We start from the raw sequence: 22,569 nt of genomic DNA, 5'->3' as shown, positions 1-22,569 counted from the left end.
TGTCCCTTGTGAACAAGATGGTGGGGCATAGAGGGGCTGAGTGCTGGGAGAATACAGGGGGGATAGCAGGCTGTTCTGGAGAGAAGGGGGGGGTGGGAGAGCCTGGAGGACAGGGGGCTAGAGATACTGTTCCTGCAGTTCATGGGGGTGTAGAGGTTCTACCTGGAGAGAGAGTACTAGAGCTGGGGGTGGGATGTAGAGGCTGTACCTGGAGAATGGGGGGGGGGATGTAGAGGCTGTACCTGGAGAATGGGGGGGGGATGTAGAGGCTGTACCTGGAGAATGGGGGGGGGATGTAGAGGCTGTACCTGGAGAATGGGGGGGGGGATGTAGAGGCTGTTCCTGGAGAATGGGGGGGGGGATGTAGAGGCTGTACCTGAGAGAATGGGAGGGGGGGATGTAGAGGCTGTACCTGGAGAATGGGGGGGGGGATGTAGAGGCTGTACCTGGAGAATGGGGGGGGGGGATGTAGAGGCTGTACCTGGAGAATGGGGGGGGGATGAGAGGCTGTACCTGGAGAATGGGGGGGGGGGATGTAGAGGCTGTATCTGGAGAATGGGGGGGGGATGTAGAGGCTGTATCTGGAGAAGAATAGAGAGGGGGGGGATGTAGAGGCTGTATCTGGAGAAGAATAGAGAGGGGGGGATGTAGAGGCTGTATCTGGAGAAGAATAGAGAGGGGGGGGATGTAGAGGCTGTATCTGGAGAAGAATAGAGAGGGGGGGATGTAGAGGCTGTATCTGAGAGAATAGAGGGGGGATGTAGAGGCTGTATCTGGAGAAGAATAGAGAGGGGGGGATGTAGAGGCTGTATCTGGAGAAGAATAGAGGGGGGGGATGTAGAGGCTGTATCTGGAGAAGAATAGAGAGGGGGGGGATGTAGAGGCTGTATCTGGAGAAGAATAGAGAGGGGGGGATGTAGAGGCTGTATCTGGAGAAGAAGAGAGGGGGGGGGATGTAGAGGCTGTATCTGGAGAAGAATAGAGAGGGGGGGGGGATGTAGAGGCTGTATCTGGAGAAGAATAGAGAGGGGGGGGATGTAGAGGCTGTATCTGGAGAAGAATAGAGAGGGGGGGGGGATGTAGAGGCTGTATCTGGAGAAGAATAGAGAGGGGGGGGATGTAGAGGCTGTATCTGGAGAAGAATAGAGAGGGGGGGGGATGTAGAGGCTGTATCTGGAGAAGAATAGAGAGGGGGGGGATGTAGAGGCTGTATCTGGAGAAGAATAGAGAGGGGGGGGGATGTAGAGGCTGTATCTGGAGAAGAATAGAGGGGGGGGGGATGGTAGAGGCTGTATCTGGAGAAGAATAGAGGGGGGGGGATGTAGAGGCTGTATCTGAGAAGAATAGAGAGGGGGGGGATGTAGAGGCTGTATCTGGAGAAGAATAGAGAGGGGGGGATGTAGAGGCTGTATCTGGAGAAGAATAGGAGAGGGGGGGATGTAGAGGCTGTATCTGGAGAAGAATAGAGAGGGGGGGGATGTAGAGGCTGTATCTGGAGAAGAATAGAGAGGGGGGGATTGTAGAGGCTGTATCTGGAGAAGAATAGAGAGGGGGGGGGGATGTAGAGGCTGTATCTGGAGAAGAATAGAGAGGGGGGGGGATGTAGAGGCTGTATCTGGAGAAGAATAGAGAGGGGGGGGGATGTAGAGGCTGTATCTGGAGAAGAATAGAGAGGGGGGGATGTAGAGGCTGTATCTGGAGAAGAATAGAGAGGGGGGGATGTAGAGGCTGTACCTGGGGAATAGGGGGGGGGGGGATGTAGAGGCTGTATCTGGAGAGGAGAGGTGGGGATATAGTATGGAGATGGAGGCTGGGTGCAGTGGTGGGTACCCTCTCCTCCTCTGTTGGTTCCTGTGTGGTCGGTGATGGTGCTTTCCAGTGATCTGTATGTTGAGGCAGAAGTAACACTTCTGATCCGGAGCTCACTTATTGGGGTTCCTCTTCCAGGTGTGGGTGAGTGTTGCGGTTCTTTGGTGCCTGCATTGTGCAGATCTGTTCTCGGCAGCACATTGTCCTGTATAATCGTGCTGGTAATAAGGGGGCCTTAGTGGGACTTCCATTGCTCGGGCTAGATTGTCCATCACCTTATGGTCGGTTGGGGGCTGATTTCTTGAGGTCCCACCATTCCTGTGATGAGCGGTGCAGCACTGCAGTCTATCCACTGTATGGGTAACTGAGTGTGGCTGGCTAGTTTCCTGCACAACTGAGTGGCCAGGATTGCTGCTGTGCAGCGAGAGAATGGCAGTGCAGCCCCCAGATCAGTGAGGTACTGTGGTTTAAAGTGACCGGTGATGCACCATCACAGTACTATATGGCTGTAGCCGGGTAGTGTGGCTGCACTGATTACGAGCGTGAAATCCATGCTGCTCTTTGGTGTTGGGCACGCGCTTGTTTGTTGCCCGAGTTATTTTTCTTATCATGAAGTCTTATTGATGAGGTCGTGTTAATTTACTTAACTCCAAGGTTCAAGTCACCGTATGTGACGGCTAGTGCCGATCCTTATACCCGGGCAGATGAACGGCCCGGAGCACGCGCCCATCCATAATGTGAGGAGGCAATGGCCTTCCTTTTCTTGTGACTGTTCGCTCTGCCATTGTTGGCCGTGCATCCCATGTTCATGCGCCTGTGCTGCCGAGCGATCGTGTGTGCCCACAGATGTGAGACCAGTAATCTACTGCGCTCTTGATTCACCAGCGGGGAGAGATCGGGTATAATCATTGCTTTGTGCAATCCTCGTACATATTTTGGCCGTTTCTTGTTACTGAAAATGTCAGACCCCCAACTAAAAAAAAAATAAAAAAAAAATCATCCCTGTGCTTTACTCACTCTTCCTGGGTCCACAGCTGCTCTTCTCTTGACTGCAGCATTCAGTGCCTCATATAACACACTGGGAGAGATGGAGACTGTGCTGGACCAGTGAGGATGAATAAAGTATGGGGTGGACAGGGGTTTTCCAAATCATGCCATACTTTCAGAGGGGTGCTCCACACACCTGTAACATGGGGGTGCTGCAGTGCCCTATATGCCTGTTGGGGTACTTTTACTTCTGCTACTTTTTGGCACCTAGTTTTTTTTGGCCACAACTGGCCCATTATAGATGCTCTGTGGGACCGAGACAGAACAATTCAGAGAATGCACCCATGTAGGATTGAGGCACATCTGGACTATTCTGTACATTTGCACAGAGGGCAATATGAGGGATTCACACCACTGGGAGTTGCGTTGTCAGTTACTTACTATGGAGTCTGATGGGCTCCTTGAAGCAAACTGTAACCGAAACCTCATGATCATAAGCCTTGCTCCATATGTAATTGAATGGGTGGGCAGCTCGTCCAACCTCCTGATTGTCCAGGCATTACTGAGGGGTCATCATGGCAGAGACATGTAATGACCGATGGTCCTTAGTGTGATTCAGAGCTAAAGCCCTTCTAGGGCATGTGGAGGAAGAAGGGCTCTTGGTCTGGTTGGGGCTCTTGGTCTGGTTGGGGCTCTTGGTCTGGTTGGGGCTCTTGGTCTGGTTGGGGCTCTTGGTCTGGTTGGGGCTCTTGGTCTGGTTGGGGCTCTTGGTCTGGTTGACTAGAATGTACGAAAATTGTGCACACCTTTTTTATTTCCAAAGTAGCTTTAAAGGCTATGTGCACACGCTGCGTTTTTTTGACGCTGCGTTTTGGTGCGTTTTTGATCTCTGCATTTTTCCAATGCATTGCATGGGGGGAAAACGCTGAAAGTTGTGTGCAGACAGCAAAAATGAAAACTCATAGACTTTGCTGGGGAAGCAAAGTCATGCAGTTTTGAGGCCAAAACGTGCGAAAAACGCACTGTGTGAACTTACCCTATAGCTGATTTTGTCCCAGGAGCAAGTAGACTGCCATGTCCCTTAGGTTACGTGCCCATGATCAGGACCCGCTGCGTCCTGGAGGTGGCAGGTCCTGACCTGCGGGGCTGCAACGCTCCGCAGCTGCTCGTGCCCATGATCCAGGCTCGGGGGCACTGCGTCTCTCTCGCTGCGGAAGACACTTGTGTCTCCGCAGCAAATAATTGACATGCTGCAGCTCAGAAAGCTGCACCGCAGGTCATTGTGTGCTACGGGAAGAAACAAGCACAGTGGGCACTGGATTTCTATAAATCCCATCCACTGTGCTTGTACTGTACATCGTAGCATTTTGGACACAGCTGAAGCATGCTGCGACCAAAACGCTGTGAACCCTGATCATGGGCACACCCCCTTACAGGATAAATTATGTGCCCACTAGCACTAAAGCTGGCAGTATATATAGAGGGAACTTCTGACCATCCACTGTGTAGAGGGATAGTCATTAGGTAGTTGGATTTAAATTCCAAATAAGTTTTTCAGGGGTGGGGGAAGGGAATCCACAGCAGAAATCTGCTCCGGTCTCTGGATTTCATTAATTTGTATTTTGAGCTGATCAGCACCCTCAGTGGGGGTTCGCGGCACCCTCACCATTGTATCGGACTGATTTACACATCTCTAGAGCCTAGTGCACAGTTACACTGAGCGCTGCATTGGGATTTAATACGTTTTTGGAGAATGAAATTCAGATTTGCTGCGGCAGTGACGCTTCCTACGTTCCGTCAGTCCATCCGCACAGTGTATGTCTGAAAATGTGAAATGCGTGGCCCATAAGTTTTCTCATTCAGTCATAGGAATCATTCTGACCAATGGCATGGGACAAGTCTCTAGCTAAACCATATGTACCCTAATCACTAAAGGCCACGTCTCACTAAGCAACATCGCTAGTTGCTAGTGATGTTACTGTGTGTGACATCCAGCAACAACCTGGCCCCTGCTGTGAGGTCGTTGGTTGTTGCTGAATGTCCTGGACCATTTTTTAGTTGTTGCTGTCCCGCTGTGAAGCACAGATCGCAGTGTGTGACAGCAAGACAGCAACAACTAAATGTGCAGGCAGCAGGAGCCGGCTTCTGCGGACACTGGTAACCACGGTAAACATCGGGTAACCAAGAAGCCCTTACCTTGGTTACCCGATATTTACCTTCGTTACCAGCGTCCGCCGCTCTCAGCTGTCAGTGCCGGCTCCTGCTCCCTGCACACATAGAGTACACATCGGGTAATTAACCCGATGTGTACTGTGGCTAGGAGTGCAAGGAGCCAGCGCTAAGCGGTGTGCGCTGGTAACCAAGGTAAATATCGGGTTGGTTACCCGATATTTACCTTAGTTACCAAGCGCAGCATCACTTCCACGCGGCGCTAGGGGCTGGTCACTGGTGAGATCTGCCTGTGTGACAGCTCACCAGCAACCCGTGTAGCGACGCTCCAGCGATCCCTGCCAGGTCAGGTTGCTGGTGGGATCGCTGGAGCGTCGCTTAGTGTGACGGTACCTTTACTGCAGTTCCATTCACATGCATGGTGGTAACTGCCTTCGACCTTGTGTGTACGGTCTGACAACACTTGTGTAGATGATCCCCATAAACAATACAGTAAAGTGAACCAAACCTGCCACTTATTGGGAAATGCACTGTTATTTCGTCTGTAGGAAAAGTTAGACTGTTACTGGTTCTGTTACTAATCTGAGAGCAATATGGTGAAGGAAAAGAGATCCTGATTCCAGTGATGTGTCACTTACTGGGCTGCTTACTGTAATTTTGATAATCTCCTGCTTATTAAACAGTGACTTCATCATTATAGGACTACTTGGTGTGTGTTAGGTAGTCCAGCATATTGATGAGCTCTGTAGAACTGCTAGATCCGCAACTGAGAACTGATTTTTATCAAAATGACAGCAAATCGCTCAGTAAGTGACACATCACTGGAATCGGGGTTTCTGTCCCTACAGATGAGGGAGCAAAAATCTGGTGACAGATTCCCTTTAACTGCAAAACCCCCAATGTATATGCACTGTAGAAGCAAGAAAACATCAGACTCCAATTCTGGATCACCTTAATTTGCGCAGGCGGTTAGTGAGAAGCGACCTTCCTTTTGGTTTTGTGCTCTTGCAGTATTAGGTTCCCACTTACCAGCAGGGGAAGTTTTGACCAGTCGCACATCAGCCGATGATAGATGGGGGTTTCCAAGTGTTAGACACGTAGCAGGCTATTGGGTGGCTTCCTCTTAGATTTATTTTGTCTCCAGAAAACTTGGGTTAATGGCTCACCTGTCACTTTTAGATAACATTTCACAATAGCTTTGTGTCTTCCATAAATGGCTGACAGTAATAATGGATATCCGCTCTCCTGTCCTTATACAGCCTAAATTCAGGAACAGCTGCAGCATGGAGGACAGTATACAGCAGTGTAGATGTGAATCCAGCCCTGAAGTGAGAAGGCTGCAGCTCGTCTGGCCCTTCTTTGCTTTCACGTCAGTGCGTTGACAGTTGTCTTGTTAAGCCTAAGATGGCTTTGGGCTTTCTTTCTTTTTTTTTTTTTTCTTTTTCTTTTAATTACATATAACTATAAAAGGGGGATAAAATGTAAGTTTTACAATTGCCACCATATAGAAATTTTGGCCAACATCTTTAGTAATATGCCCCATCCTGTTCCCCCTTCTTGTAGCAATATGCACCATCCTGCTCCCCATTCTGTAGTAATGTGCTCATCCTCGTTTCCATCCTGTAGCAATGTGTCCCATGCAGGGATCCCCCCCCCATCTTGTAGCAATGTGTCCCATGCAGGTCCCCCCCCCCCCCCCGTCTTGTAGCAATGTGTCCCATGCAGGTCCCCCCCGTCAGCTGAACATTTTGCTGGCGCTCGCATGCAGAGCTAAGTTCTCGGCACAACAGCCACTGGCCAATCACAGGCAAGCAGCTGAAGTCATAAGCATCAGTTGCTTGCCTCTGATTGGTGGGTGGCTGTTGAGCTGTGCAGAGAGAACTTGACTGTGCGCAGCTGAAATAAAGCTGACGGCTGCGGCCCATGCACCAGCCGCCATCATTATGGGGTCCACGGGGCCTGTGGGCCGTAAGAAGCAGCCTGAGGGGCCGTGTGTTTGAGAGCTCTGTACTATAGTATAAGCAGGGACCCCTAATTGGACCACAAAAAGTGGAAAACATTGACTCAAATATAAGGCTAGGGTGGGAAATGCAGCAGCTACTTTAAAAATAGATACTAATAAACTGTAATGTTCCCCATCCTGTAGCAATGTGCCCATCGTTTAGTAATCTCCCCATCTTGTCCCCTTGTGTGCCATTGTGTATATACACACACACACACACACACACACACACACACACACACACACGTACGTAATCACCTGTCTTCCGTTCCTGCAGTGTCCTCTTACCTGCTTCTTGTGGCCTGCAGGCACATATACCCCCTCGATTTCGTCCCGTGCACAGGGCCGCTGCTGCTGTCACTGCTTTACTGCAGTTGAATGGCTTGCAGTGCCGTAAAGCAATGACAGTAGAAGGCAGCGTCACCCCTTTGCACCATACACTATCATGGAGGTGTCTGTGTGCCTGCGGTCTGCAAGAAGCAGGTAAGAGGACACTGACACTGCAGGAACAGAGGACAGGTGAGAATATATATATATATATATATATATATATATATATATATATATATATATATATATATATATATATATATATATATATATATATATATATATATATATATATATATATATATATATATATATATATATATATATATATATATATATATATATATATATATATATATATAATATATATATATTTATATCTAGCTCATTAACACACAAGGCTGAAAAACTCAGCTTATACCTGACTATATACAGTATTTTTGGTTTGCTAACCAGGAGTGGCTGTATACCCCTACATACGATGCATCGGATCCTCAGATGGGTCCTCAATAAGGGCACAGAGGAAACTTGTTGTCCATATATTGAAGGTGGCCTCTGCCGGTCAGGACGCCTCCTGGTTGCCGGATTGTCCGGCTTGCTCTCCGGGTTTCCTTTCGGAGGTATTACAGACAGGAAGTCTGCTGTGTAAATCAAATATCTCATACAATCTTCTATATGGTTTTACGTTTCCGGAGACGCTTGCGCTTCCACCTGTTTTTCTTTTGACCGAACCCCGACTGCTTGCGGTTCAGTTCTCTGCTGTTGGTGGCAGGAGCTGAAAAAAAACAAAACACTGTTTCCAGTTAAAAATGAGTCACAATCTTCTAGGAAAGCTGCGACATCTGTCTCCGGTCCAGTGGCCACTACCTGGGTATGGACGAAAGCCGAAAAACCTCCTATTGAGCCGAAAAACTGCATGCAGTCCGGACACCGTATGGTTAAAGGACTGTAATCCTGACCTGACTGATCAAATATTTAGGTCCTTGTGCAATATGAGATGTACATTGTGTTTTGGGATGTTGTAATACTATGGAGAAAACTGGTGACCTTTATATCTGTAATGCCGAGCTCCTCTTCTGTGCCAAGTGGACAACCCACCATGACCGGCTGAGGAGTAACGACGTGAGCCTCCCGTGACCTGACCTGCCTCCATGGCTTGTAGCCTTACTGGAGATCTTCCAGGTAGTGTTTCCTCTGACAAGGGACCCCTAAACCTAGAGCTAGATGCATTATATGTCCCTCTTTTGACGGCTTTAATGCCCCAAGTGGCTACAGTACTTGCAAAGTAGTAATGACACTCATGCATTCATGAGTCCAACCAGCAGGAACCTCTTGTAATCGGCAGCTCTCTAGTAGGGGTAGGGGGGATTCATTGGCTTCAGGTATGGGGGACCCATAGTGCTAGTCAGGAAAAAGATGCACCCCAATAAAAATGGGGGGGCCGTCTTGTAATCCGGCAGGGTCACAGCAGTGGTGGAGCAGGGCGATGCTGCGGGTGGCTTGAGGAAGGAAAGATCCAGAAACTGCGGTGTCCACCAGTCTAGTAGATATACCGTGTTTTTTGGATTAAAAGACTCTCTTCCTCTCAAAAATTTGGGAGGAAAAAGAGGGGTATGACTTATAACCTGAATGTAGCTTACTGGGAGGTGGTTTAAGAGGGGTGTCCTGGGCATGGCTGGGGTGGTGAGGCAGGAGCCATCCTTAGGTTGGCGGTTGGTGCTTCAAAGAAATGGCGCCTGGAGTCAGAGCGTGTGCAGATGGAACACTCAGCTCATAGAACTCATCTGCGCATGCGCCGCCTCCAGCCCAGCATCGGGCATAAGTACAATGGCACTTGAAGTTGGCGCTTGCGCCGACTGAGCTATCTACTCAATGACAAGCCAAGATCTCATCTGTGCACGTGCCACATCAGGTGTCATTTTCCTTAGGTCCGCTGCTAGGCTGGATATGGTGCATGTGCAGATGAGATCTTGAGCTCTGACTCCGGGCGCCATTTCTTTTGAAGCCTTCACCGCAGACTTAAGGATGGCCCCTGCCGCAATGCCCCTGCAACCCCCCCTCTCCACCACCTCCAAGCAAGCTACATTCGGATTAGAAGACGCACCCCTCATTTTCCTCCCAAATTTTTTCGAAGGAAAAGTGTCATAATCCAAAACTTAGTGTATATCTACTAGACCAGTGGTAACAGGGCATACTTAAGGCACCACCATACACATTGGCTTTAAATTGGGCAAGATCCGCTGATTTCTCGTAGCACTTGCAGCACATTTAGCTTTTCAAGGGTCCTATCTCCAAAATCTCTCTAATTTTGCTTTAAAAAAAAAAAGTTTTAAAATTCTGTGGTTAATTATTAACTCTTCCTCTCTCTTCTCCAGACCTGAACCTTACCCTCCCAGGGTCTTCTACCGGCCGGTGAACGTCAGAAGGCTGGACAACTGAATGAGATTGCCTCTGGATCTATAAAATTGCACCCGTGGTGGAATATGGGTCAGAAGGTCACAGGAGGCATAAAGACGGTGGACATGAGGGACCCGGCGTACAGACCCCTGAAGCAGGATCTCCAGGGTCTGGACTACTGTAAGCCTGCCCGCCTGGACCTGTTGTTGGATATGCCTCCGGTGTCCCATGAAGTACAGCTCCAGCACTCCTGGAATAATAACGATCGGTCACTCAACGTTTTCGTCAAAGAGGACGACAAACTTGTTTTTCACCGGCATCCGGTGGCACAGAGCACTGACGCCATTCGTGGCAAGACTGGTTATACCCGCGGGCTGCACGTGTGGGAGATAACGTGGGTGATGAGGCAGCGGGGGACTCATGCTGTCGTTGGAGTGGCCACTTCGGACGCCCCGCTCCATTCTGTGGGTTACACCACGCTCATAGGAAGCAACGGGAAATCCTGGGGATGGGACTTGGGTAGGAACAAACTGTATCACGACGGTAAAAATCAGCCCAGTAGAACGTATCCTGCTTTTCTGGAGCCGGATGAGACCTTCATTGTGCCGGATTCTTTCCTGGTGGTACTAGATATGGACGATGGTACGCTGAGCTTCATCGTGGACGGACAGTACATGGGCACGGCCTTCAGAGGATTAAAGGGAAAGAAGCTGTACCCCGTTGTCAGTGCGGTGTGGGGCCACTGCGAAATCAGGATGCGATACATAAATGGACTGGACCGTAAGTAACATCACTAATTCCAGCCGCACATAGACGGGGAACACTGCACTGTCTCCCAAATGTAAACTCCTGTCTCCGCTAGTGTTTGCTCTGGATAATCTCCTATAACTTGGCTCTGGTGAGGAAAGGTTACCTGTCCTTATTCTGCTGGATTTCTAGCCTGTCCTCATAATGCTTAGGTAATAAGAGAACTATAGCATCCTCACTACTGGTGCAAAAAAAATTGCATAGTCACTAAATATTGCCATGACAGTGTCACTGATGGCTGCAGAACCGTGGCCACGGACTAGCCACAAACATGGCTCCAATCGCCTCCTAATGCATCCAGCCTAATCTCAATTTGCACTTTTTTTTTTTTTTTTTTTTTGAAAGCTGTAACTTCCACCCAGGCACCCTAACACCCCCCCCCTGGCAAAAAAAAAAAACAAAATACAAAAATTGCAATTTGCATGATTATTTTTAAGAATTTATTCAGTGTTCACTATATTGTAAAACCGATATGTCGATGTGAAGCCTCAGGTCGTTAAAAGTTCGTAGACACCAAACATGTATAGGTTTACTTTTATCTATGGGTACTTTCACACTTGCGTTTTTTTTCCTTCGTCACAATCCGCCCTTTTGGAAAACAGCGGAATACGTTAACGGATTCTGCTGTTTCCCATAGACTTGTATGGATGACGGATTGTGCCAAAAGGACCTGCGTTTGCTTCCGCCGAGTGGGAGGAACGCAGCATGTAATGTTTTGGGGGTTTTTTTTTGAGCAGTGGAATCCTTAGGATTTCACTGCACATGCTCTCTGGCTCCCTGCACCCGTAACCAGGGTACACATCGGGTAACCAAGCAAAGTGCTTTGCCCAGTTACCCGATATTTACCCTGGCTACGTGTGCAGGGAGCCCGACACTTCCCCCCCCCCCCCCCCCCCACCTGGCCCCGCCCCCTCCCACACGCCACTCCACATGCACGTACGTGCGCGCCTGTCCTCAGCACCATAGATCCGCCCAGCAACAAACACCCCCTCCCCCCACACTCCGCCCCCCCCCCCCCCCCACCCCTGCACACATTCTCGGCAGTCGAACGATCAGCTGATCACCCGGCGGCCGGCTGATCAGCTGATCGTTCTCAATAGTCTGCCGCCGGTAAAACTGTAAAAAAGAAAAAGCTGATTCCGTTGTTTAGCAGCATCCGTTGTGCCACTATATGAAACACATCCGTTGCGTCCGCCAACACAATGCAACGGATACCGTTCAATGTAAGTGTGAAACTACCCTAAGGGGTTATAAAAGTAAGTTTATCCAAAAAGTGGCGCACTTTTTGCCCCATGTTCCGTGATCTGTAGCATTGTCATTTTTTGGGATCTGGGGCTCAGTGATGGCTGGCTTTTTGCAGATTGAGCTCACGTTTTAACTTTTTTTTTTTTTTTTTTTTTTTTTTTTTTTTTTCTCTATGCTACATTTTCGTAACCGGTTATTGGGTTTTATGCAAAATCTGTGACAATCAAAAAACGTAATTTTGTAATTTAGGTGTGTTGCAATGCACAAATTGAATTACTTTTATATATTTGGGCATTTCTGAACGCAGCAATAACAAATGTGTGTTGTGTTGTTTTTATTTTTTGTTTTTTTTTTTTTTCCTTTTCCTTTTTTTTTTAATACTAGTTCCCCCTAGGAGACTAAGGATCAGCAGTCTGATCACTCATTTATTTTTCCTGATCAGAGCTGTGCAGCGCTGATCACCAGAAATGCTAATCTTCTGTTACATCCAGCGCTCTGCCAGCTGTAACAGGAAGGGAGTCATGATGGCGACAGGATTCATCACATGACCCTGTGATATCATGGGAACAATCGGCTCCCTGTGATCACGTCACAGGGCCTTTAATGGCGGTGGGTTAGTGCATGTTAACCCGCTGCAGCCATTTAAATCACGCTGTCTCATTTTGACAGCACGATTTTAAAGGGTTAAGAAGCGCAGGTGGATAGCGGATGCATCTGCGAGGCACACGTCTGCTGTATAAATCACCAGACGTGTGGGGATCAGTGGTAATCACCCCTTCAAGATTTAGGACATACCGCTGCATCTGTCATTAAGGGGTTGTCAAAGTAGTGAATATTTCCTTTTTAAAGGGACTGTCGGCAGATTTTAGGGACAGACCCTGATTCCAGCGATGTGTCACTTACTGAGCGCTTTGCCGTCATTTTGATAAAATCAATGTTTTCTCTGCTGCAGATCTAGCAGTTATGCAGAGCTCATGAATATGCTGGACTACCTGCAGCACGCCAAGTAGTCCTGTAATGATCTCCTGCTGATCAGTGATTTTTATCAAAACTATTCAGCAGCCCAGTAAGTGACATATCGCTGGAATCTGTCTCCACATTATCCTGCTCTCAGACCAGGTGGTTTAAAAACCTGGTGACAGATTCTTTTTAAGGGGTTGTCCAAGTAGTGGACATTACCTTAATTCAGTTTTGCAAAGGACTCTTTCTGAGAACTTCAGCCGGTGGCCTGGTAGAGCCGCTCCTGGGCACCGATATGATTATTATTATTATTATTATTATTATTTATTATTATAGCGCCATTTATTCCATGGCGCTTTACAAGTGAAAGAGGGTATACGTACAACAATCATTAACAGTACAAGACAGACTGGTATAGGAGGAGAGAGGACCCTGCCCGCGAGGGCTCACAGTCTACAGGGAATGGGTGATGGTACAATAGGTGAGGACAGAGCTGGTTGCGCAGTGGTCTACTGGGCTGAGGGCTATTGTAGGTTGTAGGCTTGTTGGAAGAGGTGGGTCTTGAGGTTCCTCTTGAAGCTTTCCACGGTAGTGGAGAGTCTGATGTGCTGAGGTAGAGCGTTCCAGAGTATGGGGGATGCACGGGAGAAATCTTGTACACGATTGTGGGAAGAGGAAATAAGAGAGGAGCAGAGAAGGAGATCTTGTGAGGATCTAAGGTTGCGTGCAGGTAGGTACTGGGAGACTAGGTCACAGATGTAGGGAGGAGACAGGTTGTGCATGGCTTTGTATGTCATGGTTAATGTTTTGAACTGGAGTCGTTGGGCGATGGGAAGCCAGTGAAGGGATTGGCAGAGTGGCGAGGCTGGGGAGTAGCGAGGGGAGAGGTGGATTAAGCGGGCTGCAGAGTTTAGGATAGATTGGAGGGGTGCAAGAGTGTTGGAAGGGAGGCCAGAGAGCAGGAGGTTGCAGTAGTCGAGGCGGGAGATGATGAGGGCATGCACTAATGTTTTTGAGGATTCTTGGGATGGCTTCTGTTAATGGTGCAATCTGTTAGCCATAAAAAAACCTACTTGTAAGTTCTAAGAACTGAATATTTCCATTGTACAACTAATCCATTCAATATGTGGCTGACAGGTATTTTAAAGGTGTCCGATCCTCGGGCGGTGCCCTAAATACCTGCCGTGTGCAGGTTCCTGGAGATGGAGCCACATGTCATGCAGAATTGGGTCACAGTCAGGCGGAGGGTGATTAGAGGCGGTGGCCTCGTATGTGGCTCTCGATTAGGTGCAGGGAAAGGACAGCATGCACTAAACTACTTACCATAGTAGTGGCCCTGCTGTCCTAGAGGTGGCTGTGCAGACAGTTTAGAATCCATACCCCATGGGGATATGTCAGAAGTATTTTGAAGTCAGACAAAATATCGGGGCACAGTAGCTAAAGAATCCTTACATCTATGATGGCAATTGGCACCATTGTGGGGGTGACTGACTTACTTCTGATGGCTATCATTGGGAACGGCCTACTACTCCTGCCATTGTCCAAACAGTAAATGGAGTTGGGCAGACGCTGGTGACACTGCTCACCTGCTCTACTCCTGCATTGTGTAGGGCTAGTGTTTAAAGGGATTGTTAATTAAAAACTGGTATTGCTATCCACAGGACAAGTGACTTGTATGCTGATCAGTGGGGGTCTAACTTTTGGTACCCGCAGACTGGGGTTTTTTTTTCTTTTGCATTACACTCAATTCTAAAATTCTGTCCACCTACTGATCTTCCTGATGGCCATAGGCCTGCCTCCTCCTGCATTAGTGGTGGTCACAGACTTCATAGATGCTGCAGTAACTCGTCTAAGGACTGTAAGGCCTTGGATCTGGCACTCCTCCTCGCCTCTGCACCTCGGGTGAGTGCTGCTGACGTTACGACCCCCCCCCCCCTAATGCCCACTGTAATGTGATCACGTTGGCAGGTATGGTGCAGGTGCCTTTCCTAACTATAATTACGTGTACAATGCCTGCTGGTGGGGCAGTAATGTAGTCAGCACCACTCACTTCTCATATGAAACAACCCGGAAAATCAAAAATAAGGTTAAATCAGCTCATTTCAATGGTGCAAGGGATCCAGATTCCATTCTGTGGTTATCCAAGAAAGTCAATAGTTGTATCAGCGCTTCCATAAGTAATTTTTTATTTTTATATAGTACTAACCTATTTCGCAGCATTTTATATAAATCAGCAACTGTCCCCATTAGGGCTCAGTCTAAACCTCCTATCAGCAGGTGTTTGGAGTGTGGGAGGAAACTGGAGAACCCGGAAGTAACCCACATAAACACGGGGAGAACATACAAACTCCTTTTGTAGTTTTTTTTTTTTTTTTTGTTTTTTTTGTTTTTTTTGTTTTTTTTGTTTTTTTTTTTCTTGGTGGGATTTAAACCCAGGTCTCTTAAGACTGCAGTGCTAACCACTGAGCCACCGTGCCGCCGGACAGTGGAGGGGAACATTCTTTCTGGATAAGGTTCCCTTCGAAACACGTCAGCGTACATTGCATCTATACTTGGCCTGCACCTCCTGTTTACGGCATGTTCCATGATGTTTTTAACTCAGTCTTTACATTATGGAAGTGCTGGATTGACTATTGACTTTCCTGCCCCCACCCAAAAAAAGTCAGTAGTTTGCTGTGCACCATGTATTACCAGACAGCTGTAACTTTTAGTATTTCTCCTGCTGTTTCTTCATGTGTAAGAACTGGCAGTTCACCCTGGCTGGTAGTGTCAGGGCACCACATGGGATAATGTAAGAGCTGGCTGGTAGTGTCAGGGCACCACATGGCTTAATGTAAGAGCTGGCTGGTAGTGTCAGGGCACCACATGGCTTAATGTAAGAGCTGGCTGGTAGTGTCAGGGCACCACATGGGATAATGTAAGAGCTGGCTGGTAGTGTCAGGGCACCACGTGGCTTAATGTAAGAGCTGGCTGGTAGTGTCAGGGCACCACATGGCATATTAGCCGGCCATCCTAATGTGTGGCCATCCTACAGGGGTCTTCTTGTCTCCTACATCTCTCATATCCCCTTATTTGATACATCTATGGTGGCGACCATTGGCTCTCCATGTACTATAGATGTGATTCCTGTCTTAACTGTCCCTGTTGCAGCCATGAGCTAATTGTAAGTCCCATCTATCACGTCTGTGTATGATTCTGCTGTAACGTGCCCACCACTTACCCTTTTTCTTGCTTTCTCCACAGCTGAGCCCCTTCCTCTGATGGACTTGTGTCGACGAGCCGTCCGCCTTGCACTGGGAAAAGAGAGACTAAATGAAATCCAGACTCTTCCGTTACCAGCGTCCCTTAAAGGCTACCTACTGTACCACTGACCACCCCGGCTGCTCACGGACTAGTCGACAAGTGCTATGCATCCCAAGACTCCACTCTCGCCCTTAATGCTCCTCCTGGTAGGGGTCTGGTGGCTCGGTGTCCTCACGTGCATGCTTCCGGCTACAGAATACCTCCAAGTTTTACCTGGGATCTTGCAACGATTTTTGGGTTTTTGTATGAAAGACATCTGAATGTTGCGTGTGACGTAGAGAAGTGCTTCATGTGTAAGGAGCTGTGACCAATCGATGTCCTCTTTTAACTTAATGGTCTTTTTGTACAAGGACTTTCTTTTTCCCCATCCGCCCTATGGGGCTCTTATGACTTATGTCCTATGCATTTTAAATGTCTTGTCCTTTTTACTGTGCCTCAAACACTACTCGAGTGTAAACTCTGAGCCCCCGGGATCATTTCTCCATATACATGGCTTGTGTTCCAACCCCCCCCCCCCCCCGAAACATTTTTTTAAATTCCCCCTTTATTACTGTATTTATATCAGTTTTATGTGGTCACTTATCAGATTGTGGCCAAACATTTATGCTGTGCCATGCTGTTGGCTTCCCTCCCCACCACATGCCATGTAGATGCAATGAAGGAGGCAAAATGTGCACAGGTACAATGGGTAATGTTTTTATGTCTTTGTGTGTAGGTATGTGAATTGTGAAACGTGCATCGGCCACGCCACTGAGGCAGCGAGTTATGCTGGACTGTCCATGCCTGTGACATTACATCCCCCCCCCCCCCCCCCCCCTCTTTATGGCCATACCCCACTGCCTTGGCTGCCTCCGTGAGGGTGATGGGTGCACTATACACTGCTGCTGTAGGGTACTATATTGGAGTTTTAAAATAAAAAAATAAATAAAAATGCACAACCATGCCAAGACTGTCAGGGTGGCTCCTGTGCTAATGTCACCCGGCCTGTGAGCAGTTTTGCTGGATATTGACTCTTGCTGCATTGCACAAGTTATTACTTTTTTTTTTTTTTTTTTTTCTTTTTTCTGTGCAAGTAGTCTTCCACCTCCAAAGTGGCTTAGTGAGTCCCCTACTGTCTACAAATTGCCTGTACAGTTTTAATCTCTTTATAATTCTGTAGATAATGAATTCTGTAATAAAGAAATAGTTTATTAAGTATAAGACGCTTTCTGCTCCATTCACTTCACGATAACCTGAGGTCCTTGAGGTTGCAGAATACATGATACCAGGCTTTTGTTTTAAAGCTCACACATCACCAGGATTTTCGTATATAACAGTGCCAGTATAGCAATGGCTTTATCAGGCTGAGTCTATGTATTCCTTTAGTTCTCAGCTAGGATGTATAGGTTTTGAAACGCAAGCGAAGTTTGTGAAATCGGCAGCTTTTTAAATGACAGCAGCTGACAGCTGGGAAGGGTATTCAGTTATCCCCTCCCTGTTAATTAGTAAAGCAATTCTATAATAAAATTAGCATAAGTGACTAGAAGGACCTGTGCTGATGTCATACCCATGTGACCAGAAGGGACGGGGCCTCAGCAAAAAAGAAAAAAATAATGTTGCTTCCTGGTATCGGCTATGTTGACTGAGGCCCCACTCCTTCTGGTCACATGGGTATGTCATCAGCACAGGTCATTCTAGTCACTTATGCCAATTCTATTATAGAATTTATTTACTAAGTGACCAGAAGGACCTGTGCTGATGTCATACCCATGTGACCAGAAGGGACGGGGCCTCAGCAAAAAAGAAAAAAATAATGTTGCTTCCTGGTATCGGCTATGTTGACTGAGGCCCCACTCCTTCTGGTCACATGAGTATGACAGCATAGGTCCTTCTAGTCACAAAAGAAATCGATTATACAATAGAATTAGCATAAATAACAGGGGGAGGGGATAACATGAATGCTCACCCTAGCTGTCAGCTGCTGATTTTACAAACTTTACTTGCTTGTTTCAAAAACTATACATAGGAGCTGACAACTAAAGGTATGTATAGAATCAGCCTGATAGTGCCAGTATAGCCCTGGCTTTAGGTTATATAGGAAAATCCGGGTGATTGGTGCGCTTTATGGAAACAATCCATATTTCTTGTGTTTTTAGGAGCAGTTAAAGCTCCAAATCGTCATACAAGTAAATGTCTCTAAGGCTGCGTGCCCACAATCAGGGTTCACGGCATTTCTTGGATGCTGCATGTTTTAGCTGCAATGTACAGTACAATCAGTGGATGGATTTATAGAAATCCCATGCCCAGTGGGTTTTTTTCCCGCAGCATAAACTGACTGCGGTGCAGCTTTCCTGAGCTGCAGCATGTCAATTGTTTGCTATGAAGTCACAAGCATCCTCTGCAAGGGGAACAGGAGGGGCTGCAACTGCCTAAGCCCCAATTGTGGGAACAAGCAGCTGCGGTCTCTTGAGTTTCGCGGCTCCGCAGTTCAGGATCCGCCACTTACAGGGTGCAGTGGGTCCTGATTGTGGGTGCGTGCCCTAAGTTGGAGATCAGACCAGTCTGTGTGTGTGTCCAACAGATATATGAAGCCGGACAGCCTCTGAGGGACTGTAGTATAAGGGTTCAGTGTGATATCTGAATGTCAAAGTGCATTTTGCACTGGTGCCGCAGAAGTGCTTTAGTGGTTGTTCTCAAATATTGCATCTTGGCTTTCATTAACGTGAATGGGAGCTGGGCTCTTTTCTGATCCGTAGGAGTTGCGGACATCAGACCCCTCCTTGTGCACATGCTGATCCTAAAGATGTGGTCATCAATCTCACGTCCTGCAGGATCCCGGTGGGACGTGCTGCCCTCCCTCTCCCTGGTGCAGGATCCCAGTGGGACGTGCTGCGCTCCCTCCTCTCCCTGGTGCAGGATCCCGGTGGGACGTGCTGCGCCCCCTCCTCTCCCTGGTGTAGTATCCCGGTGGGACATGCTGCGCCCCCTCCTCTCCCTGGTGCAGGATCCCGGTGGGACGTGCTGCGCTCCCTCCTCTCCCTGGTGCAGGATCCCGATGGGACGTGCTGCGCTTCCTCCTCTCCCTGGTGCAGGATCCCGATGGGACGTGCTGCGCTTCCTCCTCTCCCTGGTGGGGACGTGCTGCGCTTCCTCCTCTCCCTGGTGCAGGATCCCGGTGGGACGTGCTGCGCTTCCTCCTCTCCCTGGTGCAGGATCCCGGTGGGACGTGCTGCGCTCCCTCTCCCTGGTGCAGGATCCCGGGGGTGGATGTGCTGCGCTCCCTCCTCTCCCCGCTACATCTGCACTCAGATCCATATTTCCTTCCAGTGTGATCTTGATATTGTCTCTAGACCTCTAAGTGACTCCAAAAATGGAGCAGCGGCAGACAGACTATATCAAGGTAAAGAGGAAGTGTGTTTCTAGTTTTAGCGCCCTTTAACCATATGTGGACTGTCTGGTGCGTGGCCCCCTCCTCTCCAGCTAAAAGAATGTGATCCGGGCTATAAACTGCACTGAGGCCGCCTGTTCTCTGTGGGAGACTTGCAAATAAGAGCGCGCCGAGGCCAGACACCCAAACATGGTTCAGTTCCAGCTGTAGCAAATACTTAAAATAAATGAGGTAGGAGCTTACTGTGTTTATATGCGGAGCCCTAGCAACACTCAAATAACGGCCCTGGGATGGGATACAGCTCTGTAATGGCTGCGGAGGGCTGCATGCATCATGTTCTCCTCTGCGGATTAACACCGGCATCATGCTCAAGTGCTGAGCCCGGGCAGAGGACCAGTCAGGGATGGCTTCTTGTATGGCTTTACTGCTAAATAGAGTGGAGCGCGCGGTGCTGGCCGAGAGGGGCCCCAGCGGAGCGCGCGGTGCTGGCCGAGAGGGGCCCCAGCGGAGCGCGCGGTGCTGGCCGAGAGGGGCCCCAGCGGAGCGCGCGGTGCTGGCCGAGAGGGGCCCCAGCGGAGCGCGCGGTGCTGGCCGAGAGGGGCCCGGCGGAGCGCGCGGTGCTGGCCGAGAGGGGCCCGGCGGAGCGCGCGGTGCTGGCCGAGAGGGGCCCGGCGGAGCTACATTAAGTCATAAGGAGTGATGCTAAATTCTGGTGGGGATCGGATCTAATCCAAACATTAGCAAAGCTTGCTGTGTAAAGACACCTAAAACCCTGTCATTAACCAAATAGATCTTAAAGGGGTTGTTCCTCGACCCTTTATGACATATATATATATATATATATATATATATATATATATATATATATATATATATATATATATATATATATATATATATATATATATATATATATATTATATATATATATATATATTATATATATATATATATTATAATTTTATTCACAATTGTCATGGTACAGAACAGATGTTTTTAAAATGGAGCTGCTTATGTGAACACCGGTGCAACTGCTGAGTTTTCCTATGCAAAGCAGTTTATTGGAAAATGCCAGCAGTTTTCCTGAAATGCTGGCTTCTTGTAATCCCTGCAGCGCCTCTGCTGCCGCCCATCTTGCCGATGGCCTTTGCAGCGTCTCTGCTGCCACCATTTTTTAACTCTACACCTTTAGGCTGTGTTCACACACTGCGTTTTTGATCTGCGTTTTTGCTGCAGAAATTTCTTGAGAAATTCTTGTAACCTTTCTGCAGACATTCCCCAGCCAAACCTATGGCAAAAAAAATTAGCTGTGCGCTCACTGCGTTTTTTTTCTTAAGAAAATTCTTTCAGTAGATTTTCTTAAGAAAAAGAATGAGCAGTCACTTCTTTTCTGCAGCAAACTGCGTTATTTGCCATAGATAATTGGCACAATAACGCAGGGAGTAACCAGCGGTAAAAACGCAGCAAAACCGCACCAAATCGCGGTAAAAACGCAGGTGCACTATTCCTTAACTCTCAAATTTCTTAAGAAAAATCCTTTTTCTAGTGTGCACATAGCCTTAGAGTGAAGGATTAGTGCACCTGCGTTAAAAAACGCACCAAAAACGCACGTGTTTTTGCTGCGTTTTTGGTGCGTTTTTACCGCTGTTTGCTCCCTGCGTTATTGTGCCAATTATCTATGGCAAATATCGCAGTTAGCTGTAGAAAAGAAGTGACTGCTCATTCTTTTTCTTAAGAAAATTCTTTCAGTAGATTTTCTTAAGAAAAAACGCAGTGTGCGCACAGCTAATTTTTTTTTGCCATAGGTTTTGCTGGGGAATGTCTGCAGAAAGGTTACAAGAATTTCTCAAGAAATTTCTGCAGCAAAAACGGACGAAAAACGCAGGTAAAAAACGCAGTGTGTGAACACAGCCTTAAGCCTAGAAGAGCGTGCAGCGTCCGAGCGTAACCCGCCAGAATAATGACCATGTCACTATTAACCAATAACACCCTAAAGCTGTTAAAAGAAATGACCGAAAACTGAAGATGTGCACTGACATCATTCTTGCATTGCTGTGCACGATGTTCATATTATGGGGGGGCTTTTTAGGCACATTCCGGGCAGATTCTGCCTGAAATATGTCATGCATGTGGCCCAATTGGATTTTCTCATGGTGACACTACATGTGGGGTACTCTAGTTGTCCTCTTCTATCCATTGATGTGTGGGGCTGGCGGACATTGGCTGGACACAGTACGCAGTCATCCAAATTTGATTTGGATTCTCGACCTCTGCTCCTTTTTAAATGGGACCCTCTATTTTGGCAACTGGTGACCTGGTCGGACCCCTCCTGATCTCTGTATTAGTGATCGGTGATGTACTTTCGGTCCCAGTTTTCAGTAAGTGATCTTGTGTCGCCCCAGTCATTATAGTGGGACATGAGTGCACCGGTGTGCGGTGTAAACGTCACACAGGAGGCCTATACTGATATCAGCCATGTCATTGGAGTTAACCATTGTCAGCTGGATCAATGAAGGCAAAGACCATTCCTTTTGACCATTTGGCAAATGTTGTTGCAATTTTTACTTTTTGCAGATCAACCACATTCGTCAGCTTATTTATGGCATCCTGTAAAGGAAAGGGTTATTCCCCTGCACCTCCAAATTTTATTTTAAAGCCCTGTATGTTTGCAGTAGGGGTGGGATAAATGGCTGAGGGTCTGAACACTTGGGACTGTCAGCAATCCCGAAAGTGCAGCTTTATTTCTGGCAGTTAAATGGAGGTCGAGCATGTGCATCTCCGCTGCATTAAAGTACGGCTGTCCCATAGTGAGGGAAGTGGAGGCCGAGCATGTGCATCTCCGCTGCATTAACATAGGGTCGTCCCATAGTGAGGGAAGTGGAGGTCGAGCATGTGCATCTCCGCTGCATTAAAGAACGGCCGTCCCATAGTGAGGGGAAGCAGAGGTCGAGCATGTGCATCTCCGCTGCATTAAAGAACAGCCTTCCCATAGTGAGGGGAAGTGGAGGTCGAGCATGTGCATCTCCGCTGCATTAAAGTATAGCCTTCCCATAGTGAGGGAAGCAGAGGTTGAGTATGTGCATCTCCGCTGCATTAAAGAACGGCCGTCCCATAGTGAGGGGAAGTGGAGGTCGAGCATGTGCATCTTTGCTCTGATCAGGATGGGGCTGTACAATAGGTTGGATAACTTTAT

At 48.0% G+C, this 22,569-nt stretch overlaps 1 protein-coding gene across 1 annotated transcript in view; it reads left to right on the top strand.

The window, feature by feature from the left end:
* The window catches only part of SPSB1 (splA/ryanodine receptor domain and SOCS box containing 1), an 18,148-nt gene extending 965 nt beyond the window's left edge, over positions 1-17,183 (top strand). Inside the window, exons 2-3 of the mRNA XM_075329019.1 lie at positions 9,673-10,474; positions 15,950-17,183. Of these exons, the coding sequence (XP_075185134.1) occupies positions 9,781-10,474; positions 15,950-16,077 (822 nt within the window). The 5' untranslated portion in view covers positions 9,673-9,780 and the 3' untranslated portion in view covers positions 16,078-17,183. The remainder of the gene's footprint in view (positions 1-9,672; positions 10,475-15,949) is intronic.
* The last annotated feature ends 5,386 nt before the right edge of the window (positions 17,184-22,569 follow it).

Source organism: Anomaloglossus baeobatrachus, chromosome 11 (assembly GCF_048569485.1).
Source record: "Anomaloglossus baeobatrachus isolate aAnoBae1 chromosome 11, aAnoBae1.hap1, whole genome shotgun sequence".
In the NCBI taxonomy this organism is placed as follows: Eukaryota; Metazoa; Chordata; class Amphibia; order Anura; family Aromobatidae; genus Anomaloglossus; species Anomaloglossus baeobatrachus.
This window is presented reverse-complemented; position numbering and strand designations above follow the sequence as displayed.